The sequence below is a fragment of the Nicotiana tabacum genome, chromosome 15, assembly GCF_000715075.1.
Source record: "Nicotiana tabacum cultivar K326 chromosome 15, ASM71507v2, whole genome shotgun sequence".
In the NCBI taxonomy this organism is placed as follows: Eukaryota; Viridiplantae; Streptophyta; class Magnoliopsida; order Solanales; family Solanaceae; genus Nicotiana; species Nicotiana tabacum.
In genome coordinates this window covers 26549715-26567185 of record NC_134094.1, presented here as the reverse complement: position 1 = coordinate 26567185, position 17471 = coordinate 26549715, and the positions used below count along the sequence as shown (strand labels likewise).

Genomic DNA, 17471 nt, shown 5'->3' with positions numbered 1-17471 from the left:
TGTAGTGCTATGTCTGAAGTTTTTAATGCTACAAGTGAACTTCAGATGCAAATTTCTGAAGTTTGTACTTGTTCGTGTCTCAAGTTGTACTACTACGTCTGAAGTTTTTGATGCTGCAAGTGAACTTCAGACCTCGGGTCTGAAGTTGCACTGCTATGTCTGAAGACTAAAGTTTGTAATACTGCAAGCAAACTTCAGAGCCGAGTGTCTGAAGTCGGTACTGCTAGAAAATAAGCTTCGGATACGAGGGTCTGAAGTTTGCTTCGTTTAAGCACCATTCAAGTAGCCTACTGTCAGAGCTATAAAAGTAATGCCGTTGATGCTCTCTTTGTTTGTTGCACGTGAATATGTTCGATTACCTGAGTTTTATATGAATACATGGTTCTGTTGCTTCCGAAAGATTTAATTAATTGATCTTCTTTCTATCATATTGTGTTTAACCTTTTTATGAGCGGTTTTTCTATTGATTCACTTATAGTTCCAACATTGACGGCCATTACTGTTATAGCTCCCACATGTGATTGCGTACAAAAATTAATTAAAAGGGAAACACTACATGTGAAATTTTTATGGAGGTGCAAAAGTTCTCTTCTTTTTGGCCATTCCAAAGTTTTTGATAACTCCAAATTCCAATAAATGGATTGAATTTATTTTTCTTCTTTTTTTTTTGGTCAGAAAATACGTTTTTTCTTAATGCCACAAGAATTCTACTGTGTATTGGTCGTTTTATGCGATTGAACTTGAAAGGATCCGACGATATACGGATGGTAGCGAAGCAAACAGCTTCACAGTAGTTTAGGGGTATTTTTGTCTATACAATTGTTACTTACTACAAAGTACAAACTGGGTAAAGATTAAATAATTTTTACGAATTGGGTATAAGTTAAACAGTGTCACTAAAATAGGGTGTTTGTGCAATTTGCTCGATGTCAAATGAGTGATTTGCCGCTGTACCCTATATTTGTATCACCTTTTAACCTGTACCCTATTTTTAAAAATTATTGATTTGGTAGTCAGTTGACAAAAAGTTCGTAATAATATGACAATTATACCTCTGACAAAAGATATAAAATATGTATCACGCATTAATAGCGTGATCTGCAACCTCATTCGTGAAAATTTTTATATCGAAGCTAAAACTTCATGCTAATACATGCTGAAGTTATTTATCCTGCAGTCTACAATTTTGTCATGAGTTTTATCCGAAACTTCAGTCTAAACATGCTGAAGTTTTTTAGTTCATTTGCTAAAATTTCAGACTAAACATGCTTAAGTTTTTATCTTGCAGTATGTAATTTTTTAATGAGTTTTTGCTAATGCATGCTGGAGTTATTTAAATCATTTGCTAAAATTTCATACCAAAACATGCTGAAGTTTTGTCCTATAGTCTACAGTTTTGTCATGAGTTTTATCCGAAGTTTCAGTCCAAACAAGCTGAAATTGTTTAGTTCATTTGCTAAAATTTTAGACTAAACATGCATAAGTTTTTGTCTTGCAGTATGTAATTTTCTAATGAGTTTTTGCTAATGCATGTTGAAGTTATTTAGTTCATTTGCTAAAATTTCATACCAAAACATACTGAAATTTTGTCATGCAGTCTACAATTTTGTCAATAGTCTTTTATTAAAGAAGGACAAAATCATCTTTTTAAAATGCTTTTAACAAAAAAACGGGTACGTATTCAAACGGAAAAATAAAATGGGTACAAGTTGATAAGGGGCGACCAAATAGTTAGCCCCATATAATTTTTACATTTCAAACTGACACGGCCCACTGCCTTCTGGCCCAATTAGCCCATTTCAACAGATAGCCCAAATCTAGTTAGGGGCTTTCTTCTATTTCCTCCAATTCTATATAAACCCAAAATAAGGGGCTTTCTTCTATTTCCTCATCCTCTTTCTCTTCCGGCAATTCGAGTAAGTAAATAAACCCTAATCCCTTTTCCAATTTCGAGTTCCCCATTATTTGGAATAACTTTATATTCATTTTAAAATTTCAAGCCATTTACCAACTCATTCTTACCATCCAAATATTGATTTAAATAGTCTCTGCTATTTCGAATGCTTTTGAAATAAATTGATTTAAGGTTCCCTTGATTCCTAATCAATCTGTCCAAATATATATTTGATTATCAGATAAATCGGTGGTTAATATAATAGCCAGCTCACAAGATTATCAATTATCATTACACTTACATTATGCATGAGACATTGTAGGATAGTGTAGGAATAGGCGTAAGATTTGGAGAATCCCAAAGTATTTTGAAAAAGATAAATTATGAGTAGTGAAATTATACCGACTCCAATGCAGCAGAATGGATATAGATGATTTATATAGTTGAACTCAACTGATTTGGAATTGAGGGGTGCAGGGGCAAAGAGAGAATAGGAGCTACAGGTTGAATCGAACCTAGTAGTTTTGATACAAATCATGTATTTGTCTTTAAGAAATTTAGTAAATATGAACAAATTATTAATTTAGAACCCTATAACTTAAAAGATTTGGAATCTAGAATCCATAAGCTTCAAATCCTGTCTGTAGGGGGTTGCAGACTATTAATTATCATGGACCGACCTATAATATAGGCTGCCATAATATGTGCCCGTTCTCACTTTGGATTGTGTAAAATGGTTTATCTTCATATGGAGGAGATAATGCAGTTTAAGTATACGGATAAATTGATTTGAATCAATTATCTAATTTTCTAAAAGGAAATATAAAGATAAATTCCTGAGGTAATTTAAGGGTAGTTTCGCATATGAAATGTTATGGCAACTGTAGGGACTCAAAATGTTGATTGACCCTGGCATATACTAGAAGTTTTTGCACATGCAGTTGTACTGGTGTTTGTCAACTAAGTTTGTTCTGTGGTCATATGTTTACTGGTTTAGTGGGGAGAGCTGAGAGTCAACAGACTTGAGCAAAGTGTTGTTTTTACTGATTATCTGTAGTTGCAATATTTTTGATTGCTATCCTTATATTTCTTTATTTTCCCCCTTTTTTATGGTATACTATTTAAGTGGTGGCGTGTTCTTCTTTGTGGCTATATGCAAGCTGCTAATATATCTTCTCTTTGAAGGTCCTTTTATATTCAATTCAGTAACTGCATAATCGTGATGGATCTTGATCTCAGAAAGTTTGGAAGAGGTAGGATGTTTTGAGGGTATTAAACTTCTTACAGTATTTGCTCCTAGATTGTTTTCCCCCTTTGCTTCAATAGCGTAATACTTTTACGCCATGAATGCTAGTTTGTAGACCAGAATGCTCTTTTTTATTTTGATGAAGTAAGGGTGATTCATTAATAGGCATCAAGAAGATGCAGAAGGTACAAAAAGGTAGATAACTAGCTCCAGTGCAAAAATCTATGCTAAGAACAGGGAGCTAATGAAATCCATAAGGTGATCTGCACTAGTTACAGGGGAAAGATGAATCCAGCTAAATAGATTAACTAAGCAAATAGTCTTGAGGGAGTAGGTTGGAGTGAGATGCCATCAAAACACCTCTTCATATCCTCTAGATACACAAAAAAATTACTGCTGGAACCATTCTCCAAATCCTCTTGATGGCTTTGTCAACTCTCCAAAAACACCAACTTTCATATGCTTGCTTTATTGTCTGAGGCATAACCCATTTCAGACCAAAAATAGAGAAGAAGAGATTCCAAATTTCACTTGCAGCTGCGCAATGGAGGAAAAAATGATTGACACTTTCTGAATTTTGTTGACACATGTAACATCTGTTAACAAGTGTAATGTTCCTCTTGCTTAAGTTGTCTTGAGTGAGACATACCCCCTTTATAGCTATCCAGGTGAAGCAATTCACCTTGGCAGGCGCCTTAGTTCTACAGAATGCTCTTTCTTATTTAGTGGAGTTTTATTTTTCTGATACCACATCTGACATTCATTAGTCTTTTCTAATGAAAGTCTGAGAACTTTATTATTCCATGGAATTTCTGGTTTGATGATGATTCCAAGGTCATCAAAACTAGAATCTTAGAGAAATCCTGCTTGGTGCAAGATCGAAACTTTGGCATTAGGTGACTAACTTGTCGTCAAGATATATTTTGAATGATTAACTAGTGGTCAAGATATAAGCATGGCCCTTTCTGCTAATACTTAATTAGTCACACTCGTGAGGATCCATTATTACATGTATTTATAGTATAGACAATGGGGGAGCCAGAATTTTCTCCAAAGGGTGTCAAAATATAAAAGTATGGATACACCGAAAAGTTTAGGGGAGTCAATGTATAATAAATATACATAAAACAGAAAAATTTATCTAGCAATACAATATAATTTTCCGGCGAATTTAATTTATATATATCTGGTAATACCTTCCGGAGCAATGGCTCAAAGCAGTGCTAGTTTTTTTTTAAAAAAAAAAAAAAAAATCTGAAATCATTTTCCTACTCATTGATAGTGTAGCAGAACTCTATAAAATAATGGTCAAGAAATAAACTGTTTTGTCTGAAATAAACTTGTTCTTCAACTTTTCATCACCTCCTATGGTGGAAAAACTCCTTTTTGATTGATTCTATTACTATATTCACTGTCCATCAGAGCGTCACGATGAGAAAAAAAGCTCGTGAGGTTTAAAACAGTGATAGAGCAAAATTGGAGCTTCAAAATGCTTCTGATCATAAACAGATCAGTTGATGAAATTTGATGAAAGTCTTAAGCTGACTACTTCTGACATGTGTTACTGCCACGCTTTATTAGATATTACAAAATCTTTTCTCTGACATTATTTTAGCTCATAGGAGATCTGTAGGAGGGATATTTTTATTTTCCTTCCACAAATCATTTATAGACCAGGCAGAGTTAACTTACTGATTGTGATTAATTTAGGTGTACTAATGTTACCACGAGGCCTGGATTAACAATGCAACATAAATGTTTATATGTTCATTGACATTAACATTATATGTTTGTTTCTATGTTCCTCCCGACTCCCGAGTTGAACTAAAGAGGTAGTGGGTGACATATTCTCTACGATCTCTCTCTACATTTCATACCTTGTTAATTGCTCTATTCCACATTCAAGATTTTCCACACCACAAGTCAGCTAAGTGAAGTGTTTAACTTTGCTCATGCCACATATAAAGTGGATTATTAACGTACTGAGCTCAGGTTCTGAGAGTACGTTTAAAAAAGAAAAGAAATGTTCGAAACCATTTTTAGGTCTGTGCTTGCCACTGAAATATTAAAGAAGGAAATTTGCCGGACTTTGGGAATGTCATGGGGCTAGGAGGAAATAAAAGTGATAGATGGCAAATTTAAGGTGGCAGGTGAACAATGATAAGGATGAGAAGAAAGAATTGAAATGGTCAAGTGAAGCATATAGTGTGAATTGAACTATTGACGTGTGGGTTCAATTTCGGCTTTAACATTAGCTTTACCAATGTTTTTACATTCTCTCTATTGGATATTTGTTATCTGAATGGATTTTCCATCACGTGGGCCTGTTTTCTTGTGTCTTCAGGACCTAGAGAACTTGGTGGTTCAGTTGATCTTTTAGACCATTGTAAACTTAGGAAACATCTTTATTTTTTCTGCAAGAGGTCACTGCCACTCTCTCTATGTGAGACGCAATACCTCAGGAATGTGGTGGGGGACACAGAAATAAGGAAAGGTGAAGGAATGGAGCTCGATCAGCTGTCCCAAAATTCCTCCTGTGTGGGGAAGAGACATGTACAGTTGCGTCCTTTTGGCTTGGATCTTCTTACAGATGCTTTTCAGCTAAGAGAAGCAACATCCACCGATCTGCCATTGGTAATAATCCACCATTTAATCCTCAATGTGCTCTTTTACTGTTTTGGGAAGTGCTAGCTCAAGCCTTCATCTGCTGTACTAATCCAGTCTTGTCATAAAATTTCCTCAGTAACTTATGTTTGTGTCAATAGGCAGAACTTGGGTTCCCTACAGGTGCATCTAAATTGAAGAATGGAAGCAAGGAAAAGAAGAAGCATAAAAACCACAAACACATAGATAGGTCGAGGAAGCAGGATCCTAGCAGTTGCATTGCTAAGGAACCTAAATCAAGCAGGGTTAACAATAAGGAGAAAAATGGGAGCAAGATACAGAATTATGGTCCAGATTTGTTTCTGACACAGCAAGTAAAGGTAACACAGAATTCAGGTTTTATGTCTGCGATATTGGTTAAATCCAAACTGAAATTTGACTTCTTTCTTAGCAATTTTCTATAACTTAAATGCTTGTGCTAGGCTTGCGGACTGAGAATGAATTTTATGCTTCTTGTCATGGTCCTGTTGTTTTCATATCTTTTCCCATGATCGAATTCTAAGTTTCATCTAATATTTTCAATTAAACTCTTTGAGCATAAAAATGTATACGTGTTGAACATATTTGCAGTTAGTGGTAAATATCTGTATGGGAGAATGGTTATGTGCAAACACGTGGTCGAGATATATGTTCTTGCTAAATTTCTGCTATGACATCTGTAGGTCAATATTATTGCCCTTTATGAATCAGTTAATTTTTTTAAACTCCTCCCAAATTAGGAGGATCTATAGTGTTTCCACACTTCCCCTCCAACGTGACTCGAACACAGGACCTAACAGTCGTGGGTGGAGGTGCTTTTACCAACTGAGCAAGCCATAAATCAGTTAAACTTAAAGAGACATTTGTGGAGCTTAGACTTGTATTGAAGCTGATATCTTTCTCATTATTACATCGAGTAACCATTGTCTATTGATTACTTTTTCAGAAGTCAAGAACTGATGGCAATGGAGTTCTTTCTGGTATCCAAACATTCCAGAAAAATGAGCTAAATAAGGTAACTTTCGTCCCACTCTGTTATTGAGCAAATTTTTCTTTAAGTAGAAAGTCCATAGTGATGTGGATTAACTTAGATAAGTAGCCACTTGGTTCCATTGGTGGGGAAGCGTTGCTTCATATTTTTCTTTTTCAATGCATGAAAAATGAATTGATAATTTTCTCAACTCATGACATATAATGCATGAAGATATGAAAGGGATTGTTTTCTTTTCAGTGAAAATTGGGATATATTGTCAAACATACATTTATTTAGTTGGTTTGCTTTTTTCTTTTTCTTTTCCTTTTTTGGGTCCCAAACTAGCGAATGTCTCAACCGAAAGCTTGAGATATGGAGAAGCACCTTGGAGAGTAAGAGCTTTAGGATAAGTAGAAGTAAGATTGAATACATACACTGCAAGTATAGTCAACAAGAAGAAGAAGTTGGGGTGAGACTAGATGCGACTGCGGTGCCAAAATGCAAACGATTTATATATCTATGTTCATTGTTTCAAGAGAATGGAATGATAGATGAAGATGTTATCCGTAGAATTAAACCCGATGATTGAAATGGAGCAGTGTTGCTGGGGGGTTATGTGATAGAAGGATGCCTACCAAAGTGAAAGGTAAAGTTCTATATAACAACTATAAGACCCGCTATGTTATATGGTAGTGAATGTTGTGTTGCTAAAGTCCGACATATCCATAAGATAAGTGTTGCAGAGATGCGAATGCTAAGATGGATGTGCGGTCATACAAGATTGGATAAAGATTAAAATCGACCACATTCGCCAAAGGTGCAAGTAACACGCATTGAGGATAAAATGAGAGGTCACTTTGAGATAGTTTCGTTATGTTTTGCGTCGCGTTACAAAGGCACCGGTTCGTAGGTGTGAAACTATGGTGAGTGAATGTGTTAAAAAGGGGACAAGGTAGACCTAAAATCACATGGAAGTAGTTGTCTTGAAAGGCCTAAAAATTCTTGGAATTAATGTAGACTTAACTGTAGATAGGGCACAATTGAAAAAAACGATCCATACATGTGATACTTACTAGTTAGGGATATGCTTTTAATTTGTTAGAGAACTTTTAATATTATTACAATCTTCTTCTTATACTTCACTTTTTTTTTGGGTATTGATGATGATATGAGTTGGACTTAAAGAAAGAAGTGAGGATTCATGTTGCCGATCCCAACTTTTTGGGACCGAGGCTTAGTTGTTGTAAACTTGGTGAGGTTACTTATTAGTTTTGTGCTTTCACATACACAGGGACCTGGGTACACAAGAACATGCATTAATTTGTGTTGGTGTGAAATCTTACATCATGTAATATACCTGTGAGAAGAGTGATTGGTGATGATGTACATTGTGGATTAACTAGCCTTTCTTTTATTGTTTTGTTTTCTTGGATTAGGCGTTCAGACGTTCATGAGTGTACAGGGTGTCATTGACACCACAAATCCGGTTACGAGTGTAGTAGCAAAGCACATTCAAATTTTCCGCATTAAAATTCATTGGGTATAACAGGTTTGGATTCTGTATTTAGTTTTAAGTTTTTTTTTGGTGAATCTCGTTTAAGATATTGCTTAGTTATCAACTTCTAAAGTTGTTTACAAGCTGCCGGTGTTTTCTGTTGCAGGTATACCATGTCTGAGTCAGCTTTCAATTGGTTTTAATGGTTCCTAAGAGATATTAAGAGGTTCTGATTGGATAATTATATGTAACGTCCACTTCCAACTTTCTAGGGAATAGTAGCCCTGTTGGTATTTTGGATCAAGATAATTCAGATTTGTAAATTAGGAAAATATTGAAGGTGAAAATTTTATGTTGCAGTTGATAATCATACCTATGTTTAAAGATACTCTATGGAGACACGTATGCCTTGAGAAAAGTCTCGCTTACATTGTATTAGCAACCTTACATTGTACAAAACCATATAAGAAGTAACAAAAGACTAAACCACAGGTAACTTATTCAAGTAAAATTACTTGAAAAGTGAGAAACCTGAATTCTCAATGGTAAATCCACCATCAATAACAAAATCTTGGCCACTCACACACTTGGACTCATCACTTGCGAGGAAAACAGCTGTTTCAGCCACATCATTTGGAGTGAGTATTGCACCATTTAAGGTAGAATAAACATCTGAACCTTCTTTGCCCATCTTCTTTAAAGAATCAAAAGCCATTTGTGTAAGAACAGCGTATGGGGAAACACAGTTCACACGAATGCCATAACGTCCTAAATCAACTGTAGCATTCCTAGCAAGTCCTAAAACTCCATGCTTTGAACTCGTGTAGGCATGAGAACAAACGCCACCAATCGATGAACACACACTGCCAGTGACAATTATGCTACCTTGACGACGAGGGATCATGACTCGGGCTGCTTGTTTAATCCCAAGAAATGTTCCTGCAAGGGAAATTTGAGCTTTTAGTTGTTGATATATCAACAACGAATTCTGGTTTTAATCCTTGTGATATTTGGTTAATTAAGTATTTTTAACTTTCAATGTGCATTTTTGATCCTTCCGCTCTTAAGGCATATCTAGGTTAATATAATTCTAAAAATAATCTAAGTATAACATATTTGCTATAGATTACAGAGGCGGATTCGACCATCACAGGAGCACCATGACATTCAATATAAATTTACTGTTCACAAAGATTGGTACATGGACCTATGCTAAGATCTGACTATTTCTTAAGACATTTGCAAGTATACATGAAGTTTTTGCCGAAGTCTCCGGGTGCGTCCGCCTCCGCTATAGAAAGGGATTTAAAACACATTTTGATTAATTCTAAGTGAAATATGCTTAGTATGAAATATTACAAGGAGCAAAATCAGGATATATCAATAACCTAGAGATTAAAAGTGCGATCATCCCGTACCTACGAGGTTAATACTGATGACTTTTTCGAATTCGGATTTTTCATTATCAAGAATGTTAGATTTTACTGCTCCCATAATACCAGCATTGTTGTACATGATGTCTAGCTTGCCATACTTGGATACAGCAATGTTCACAGCATTTTCTAGTTCTTCTTCTTTAGTAACGTCACAATGCACAAATGTGGTTGATGATGGATCCAATTCTTTGCAAACTTTTTGTGACAAATCATCTTGGATATCTGCAATCACCACTTTAGCTCTATGTTTTGAGAAAAGTCTCGCAGCTGCTTCGCCGATGCCACTAGCAGCACCAGTTATAATTGCAACCCTACCTTCAAGCCTAAAATAATTAATAATGATCATGCATGTTATTTTTTATATTTCACCTCGAGTTAAAATTACAATGATAGTATCAAAACTCTTTATAATATGTATATAATTTAAATCCTTTTATTTTATAAGTCGTGTTCGTGTAAGATTTTCATATAGAAAGGTATATTTAACATAGAGATAGGTATAGGAAAGAACATTCATGCCGTTTGGTTTCAATACTAAACATGCTTAAATAAATCAAAAAGAAAGGGGATATTACATCTTAAACTTTAAGCATTTATTCCTGTTTAAGTAAAAAAGATAGGTTAAACAATAAAGTACAAGAAAATAAATGAAATACTCATAAGTTCTCACTATTCATACCCTTGGAGGCTTAATGATAGTAACAAATTTTGGCCATTTTGGCAACAAATCCTTTATTGATCCCAATTCTGCTCCAAGAAATAAAACCAATAACAAGAGAAAAAGCTGTGGAGAAAAAAGATAAAGCATATTCATATTTTGTAGAGTATGACATGTATTATCATACTTTCTTGTTTCCAAATAAAGAACACACACATATCTATACTCGAGACCAGATTTCAATTTTGAGTTTTCAAAAGGGTTAAAGTTACCAACCCCAATATGAAAAGATTTTTTACACTGGATATAACAAATTGTTACTAATAATTACATGTTGTTGTATGTCAAGTTTAACATAATGGTGTAAAAATTCTTATACACTATCAATGAACAAATTCTTTCAAAAATTATTATGGACAAATTAAATTGCATGACAGCGTGACTAGAACATGTACTGCTCTTTATTTGGGCACGATTCATACTTATCTAAACCCATTATAGTAGCAAGAAATGTCTTACCTTCTTGCCAAATGTGCAGCCATTGAAAAATGTATTAGCCCTCAAAAACTTCTAAGTGGAACAAAAAAGCAATATACTTGGGTTCTTAGCCACAGATTGAGATAGGTTTATCCTTTTGCGCTATATAAAGAATAGGGCAGAAGGATTCTTAGCCACAGATTATCAAAATGATTCGATAAACTATGACTTATGGTCCCAGGAAATGCTATGTGGACCTTGCGCCAGAAACTGAAAGGTCTTACTATAGAGCTAAGTAGGTGGTTCATGGCACCGACGGATCCAGAATTTTTATCAATGGGTGTCTAAATATAAATAATTAGATATATTGAAAAGTCAAGAGAAATCAACGTATAGTAAATATACATAAAATAAAAAAAATTATCTAACAAAATAATATAATTTTCCGGCGAAGGGGTGTTGACACCCCTTGCTTCAATGTAGCTCTGCCACTGGTCCATGGATATAGTGGATGTGTTTGAAAGGGTCAAAGTCTTGGAGAATGAGACCATAGTGTAGGAAGAAGGAGATTCAGAGGCGGACCCAGAATTTGAAGGTGGCGGGGCACATGAGCGGACTGCTCAACCAGTGACCCCGTTGGACTTTAATTTTAATCTTAAAGGTTACAAGCAAAATATATGACCGATTTTAACATATATATATATTCGAAATTTTTGCCTAGGTTAACGGGTCCGGTGACCCTCTAATCTATACATAGGTCCGCCTCTGTTCCTTATAGAGCACAAGCAGAATACAAGATGCAGGATTCTATTCTCAAGTGAAAAAGCTAGAATTACATGGGCTGAAGAGGGAGATACTAGCTCCAAGTATTTTTACAGTGTATTAAAGAGAAGAGGTAGAGTTCACATATTCATAAAATCAAGGATAGCATGGGAATTGGGTAGAGGAGAAACAAGCACTCTTAGATGCTGCAATTGAATACTTTAGCCACATGTTAAGTGAACAAGGGAATGAGTCCAATATGCACATTTTGAGATGGAGTGATCACTTAATAGGAAGAGAATGATGATTTGCAAAGATTACCAACAAAAGAACAGATTAAAGATGCCATTTTCTCTACAGATCAAAGCAGCACAACTGGTGCAGATGTATTTAGTGGACACTTCTTTCAAGTTACCTGGGATATTATAAAGGAGGAGATAAAATGTAATAAATTGAGTAAACCCTATTTTAGGAGATTTATAATATTTTTTCTTGGCAGTAGCGGGTTGTCCACGACTCGAATCACTGGTCGTTGGGAATTCACACGTTATCGAGTGAACTCCCTAGGCCCACAGTCTAAAACCCCCTTCAATGATGTAAAGATAACTAACCGTAGCCATTCTCTAGACGTTCCAACATCCATAGTGATTTTTATATAGATTGCGTTTGGGCTTAGGGTTAGGCTAACTAATGAGCCTAAATAGCTAGCACCCCTTATGAATATACTAGACCCAAAAGTTATTTCCCAACATCTCCCACTCACTCATAAAGAAGTGCTCAAACTCCATTAATGTAAGGAAAAAACTCTCTTTTATCTCTCTTGCATCATTCATACTAGATAAATAGGCCGTGTGACTAGAATATTATGAGAGCACGTTGATACATCCTCTTGATCTCATGTATCTTAGTTTCTTGTATTCATAATTATGACTCATTAACTCATAACCGTTACCAGCAAACACAAACCAAGTGAGATTTCATCAATGATCTTCATCTTATCACGAGCCCGTCAACTTGAATTCAATTCGCTTTTAGTCATATTCCGCCAAACCGAATCTCATAGTCATTTGGTAGCATGCTAAGATAGTGAACATCGAATCAAACTTTAAGCCACTGATAGAATTTGTGAGGGTACTTAATTTACGAGTCCAATTATACTAGTTTAACTCAAATCCGACTCCGAATCGACGTTCAAAACTCAAAAAATCACTTTATAAAATTTTAGACAAAACCTCCCAATTTTCTCTTTAAAATCAATAATCATACGCCGAAAACGAAGATTAATTCATGAAATATATTCACAAGCGAGCCAAGAATGCTTACCCTAATCCGTGCAGTAAAATTCCTTTCCAAAGTCGTCCAAAACCGAGCTCCAAGTCTCAAGAATGTGAATAAAATGACCAACCCTCGAAATTATAGGTTCTGCCCAGTACTGTTCACATATGCGAAGAAAATAGCCGCTTCTGCGACCACAACTAACCAACCGACCCCTTGCACCTGCGGAATAATTTTTTCCACTTCTACGACATCGCAGGTGCGAGCTCCTCTTCGCTCCTGCGTAAGACCTCACTTCTGCGCCCACGACAATCGCTTCTGCAAAGTCGCAAATGCGACTCAAATTTTGCATCTGCGAAGACTCCAAGCCCATGCTTCTCCCGCTTCTGCGATAAGCTTCCTACCTCCCGCATCTGCGACCAATACTCCGCAGATGCGGCTACACCATCACCAAAAATTTTCAGCAATGCAACAAGAGGAAAAATGATCTGAACCTCATCCGAATTTCCAACAAGAGGTCAAATTTAAACCTTCAAATTTTTAACTTTCGTCAATTAGCGCCGAAACCTTCTAGAAATATCCAAATGCAAATCCGGGCATATGTGTGAGTCCAAAATTACCATCAGGACCTAACAAAATCATCAAAACTCCAATCCAAGGAAAAATACTAAAAAGTCAAACTTGGTCAACTCTTCAAACTCTAAAGCTTCAATCATGAAATTCATTCTTCCAGATCAATTCCGAATAACCTGAAAACTAAAACTGACGATTTGCAGAAGTCATAATACATCATACGATGCTGCTCAAGAATTCAAATACCTGAACGAAATACAAATGCTCAAAACGACATCAGTTACAGAGGAGCAAGAAAGGGATTTAAAAGGGTCAAATTCTTGGAGAATGAGACCATAGCGTAGGAAGAAGTAGGTTCAGAGGGGGACCCGGAATTTGAAGGTGGCGGGGCACATGAGCGGACTGCTCAACAAGTGGCCCCCGTTGCACTTTAATTTTCATCTTAAAGGTTGCAAGCAAAATATATGACCGATTTTAACACATATATATTCAAAATTTTTGCCGACGTTAACGGGTCGGGTGACCCTCTAATCTATATGTAGGTCCGCCTATGAGGAGGTCCTTCATAGAGCACAAGTAGAATACATGATGCAAGATTCTATTCTCAAGTTAAAAAGCTAGAATTACATGGGCTGAAGAAGGAGATACTAACTTCAAGTATTTTACAGTGTATTAAAGAGAAGAGGTGGAGTTCACATATTCATAAAATCAAGGATAGCATGGGAATTGGGTAGAGGAGAAACAAGAACTCTTAGATGCTGCAATTGAATACTTTAGCCACATGTTAACTGAACAAGGGAATGGGTCCAATATGCACATTCTGAGATGGAGTGATCACTTAATAGGAAGAGAATGATGATTTGCAAAGATTACCAACAAAAGAACAGATTAAAGATGCCATTTTCTCTACAGATCAAAGCAGCACAGCTGGTGCAGATGTATTTAGTGGATACTTCTTTCAAGTTACCTGGGATATTATAAAGGAGGAGATAAAATGTAATAAATCGAGTAAACGCTATTTTAGGAGATTTATAATATTTTTTCTTGGCAGTAGTGGGTTGTCCACGACTAGAATCACTGATCGTTGGGAATTCACACGTTATCGAGTGAACTCCCTAGGTCCACAGTCTAAAACCCCCTTCAATGATGTAAAGATAACTAACCGTAGCCATTCTCTAGACATTCCAACATCCATAGTGATTTTTATATAGATTGCATTTGGGCTTAGGGTTAGGCTAACTAATGAACCTAAATAGCTAGCACCCCTTATGAATATATTAGACCCAAAAGCTATTTCCCAACATCTCCCACTCACACGTAAGGAAGTGCTCAAACTCCATTAATGTAAGGGAAAAACTCTCTTTTATCTCTCTTGCATCATTCATACAGATAAATAGGCTGTGTGGCTAGCATCATTCATACCAGATAAATAGGCTGTGTGACTAGCATCATTCATACCAGATAAATAGGCCGTGTGACTAGAATATTATGAGAGCACATTGATACATCCCTCTTGATCTCATGCATCTTAGTTTCTTGTATTCATAAATATGACTCATTAAGTCATAACCGTTACCAGCAAACACAAACCAAATGAGATTTCATCAATGATTTTCCTCTTATCACGAGCCCGTCAACTTGAATTCAATTCACTTTTAGTCATATTCCGCCAAACCGAATCTCTAATAGTCATTTGGTAGCCTGCTAAGATAGTGAACATCGAATCAAACTTTAAGCCACTGATAGAATTCATGAGGTACTTAATTTATGAGTCCAACCATACTAGTTTCACTCAAATCTGACTCTAAATTGATGTTCAAAACTCAAAAATTCACTTTATGAAATTTTAGACAAACCCCCCCAATTTTCTCTTTAAAATCAATAATCATACGCCGAAAACGAAGATTAATTCAGTAAATATAATCACAAGCGAGCCAAGAATGCTTACCCTAATCCGTGTGGTGAAATTCTTCTCCAAAGTCGCCCAAAACCGAGCTCTAAGTCTCAAGAATGTGAATAAAATGACCAACCCTCGAAATTATAGGTTCTGCCCAGTACTGTTCGCATCTGCGAAGAAAATAGCTGCTTCTGCGACAACATTTATGCTTCTGCGACCACAACTAACCAACCAACCCCTCGCACTTGAGGAACAATTTTTTCCGCTTCTACAACATCACAGGTGCGAGCTCCTCTTCGCTCCTGCGCAAGACCTTGCTTCTGCACCCATGATGTGTGGCTATAATTTCATAGTTTTGTACATTATGTGCCTTGTATTTTACACGCTTTAATGATAAATTATACTTTATTTGCGCATAATGGAATCTATTTTATGTGTAGGTGAATTGAAAATGAAAGTAGAGCAAAAGGGATACTTAAACGTTGAAAGTGTGCTCGAGAACAGTGAAAAGGAGAGACCTGGCGAGGCCAGCCAAAATCCAGGCATTAGGCCGGCGATGCCAGGCCTTAGGCCAGGTCCAATCCGAGTTTTGAAGACTTAATTCGTTTCCGGATTTGACTAGGACTTGGCCTACACGTTTAGGATTTCTTCTACATATATAAATAGACCTAAAAACACCACATGGAGGGACTTTTGCAGCCAGAGGAAAGAAGAGCTGGTGGGATCACCTGTTGGGAGTTAGAATCATCAATTTCTACAGCTTTTCATCTTTACTCTGTATTTTAATTATGCAAAATATTTGGGATATTATTACTATGAGTATGGGTAGCTAAATTCCTAATCTAGGGTTTTGATGGAACCTATTGAAGGATGATTTTCTTGTTACGTTAATATAGATTTGCCGTAGTATTTTCTCTATTTGTTCAACTATATTATTCTTGTGGTTGATTGAAGGGCCCTCAATTAGCTGTGCCTATTTAGTATGTATTACTCGAGAGAGAGTGCATATTTAGGTAGTTGTTGAACAACATCACTCCTAAACGTATATGAGGGATCAATACGGAGGTTTAAAGGTGGGTATAGGGATAACGAAACCTTGGTGCGATCTAAGTGAGCTGTACTTAATTCCATCTAGTGTAGTTCGGGAGAATATGCCTAGTAAATTATGCTTGTTACGTTAATATAGATTTGCCGTAGTATTTTCTCTATTTGTTCAACTATATTATTCTTGTGGTTGATTGAAGGGCCCTCAATTAACTGTGCCTATTAAGTATGTATTACTCGGGAGAGAGTGCATATTTAGGTAGTTGTTGAACAACATCACTCCTAAACGTATATGAGGGATCAATACAGAGGTTTAAAGGTGGGTATAGGGATAACAAAACCTTGGTGCAATCTGAGTGAGCTGTACTTAATGCCAGCTAGCATAGTTCGGGAGAATATGCCTAGTAAATTGTGGTAATTACTCGGGAGAGAGTTACGACAGTTAGAGTGCTCATGGTCGATAGAGAAGACTTAGGAAAACTTGTGAATGATTGAAGGGCCCTCAATTAGTTGTGCCTATTTAGTATGTATTACTCGGGATAGAGTGCATATTTAGGTAGTTGTTGAACAACATCACTCCTAAACGTATATGAGGGATCAATACGGAGGTTTAAAGGTGGGTATAGGGATAATGAAACCTTGGTGCGATCTGAGTGAGCTGTACTTAATGCCAGCTAGCGTAGTTCGGGAGAATATGCCTAGTAAATTGTGGTAATTACTCGGGAGAGAGTTACGACAGTTAGAGTGCTCATGGTCGATAGAGAAGACTTAGGCAAATTTATAGAAAACGTAGCGAAAAAGATTCCGACAATAGGGGAAATCACAACCTTAGATCATTCCAATTCTTGTTTACAACCCGTTCATAGTTAGTTGTTAATTACTACATTTTCATTACGTAATATTTAGTTAATAAAACCCAATCTGTTACTTAAATATTTCTGAAGATTGATTGTGTGAATTTGTGCGAGTCTAGTAGCTGTGTTTGATAGGTTAATTCCCTGGGGATTCGACTCCGGACTTATTAGCCGGAATATATTTGCAACGACCGCTTAGTTCTTTTTATAAGGCATAGTTGGGTGTGATAAAATTTTGGCGCCG

The 17471-nt window shown here is 36.3% G+C and overlaps 2 protein-coding genes across 3 annotated transcripts; one reads left to right on the top strand and one right to left on the bottom strand.

The window, feature by feature from the left end:
• Window positions 1–1875: 1875 nt before the first annotated feature.
• On the top strand, window positions 1876–8637 carry LOC107822387 (mediator of RNA polymerase II transcription subunit 19a). Of its 2 annotated transcripts, none has more exons than XM_075230678.1 (7): window positions 1876–1916; window positions 3080–3147; window positions 5485–5774; window positions 5906–6124; window positions 6730–6798; window positions 8193–8296; window positions 8418–8637. In XM_075230678.1, the coding sequence occupies exons 2-6, from the start codon at window positions 3117–3119 to the stop codon at window positions 8208–8210; spliced, it is 627 nt and encodes a 208-aa protein (XP_075086779.1). In that variant the 5' UTR covers window positions 1876–1916; window positions 3080–3116; the 3' UTR covers window positions 8211–8296; window positions 8418–8637. The 2 variants fall into 2 exon arrangements, with proteins under 2 accessions (XP_075086779.1, XP_016504412.1); XM_016648926.2 differs by having other exon boundaries at window positions 8193–8305.
• Window positions 8626–11023, bottom strand: LOC107822378 (borneol dehydrogenase, mitochondrial). The gene is made up of 3 exons (XM_016648914.2): window positions 10865–11023; window positions 9670–10010; window positions 8626–9190 (listed from the first exon to the last, which is right to left on the bottom strand). Exons 1-3 carry the CDS (start codon window positions 10885–10887, stop codon window positions 8763–8765), a joined length of 792 nt encoding a protein of 263 aa, XP_016504400.2. The 5' UTR covers window positions 10888–11023; the 3' UTR covers window positions 8626–8762.
• Window positions 11024–17471: the final 6448 nt, after the last annotated feature.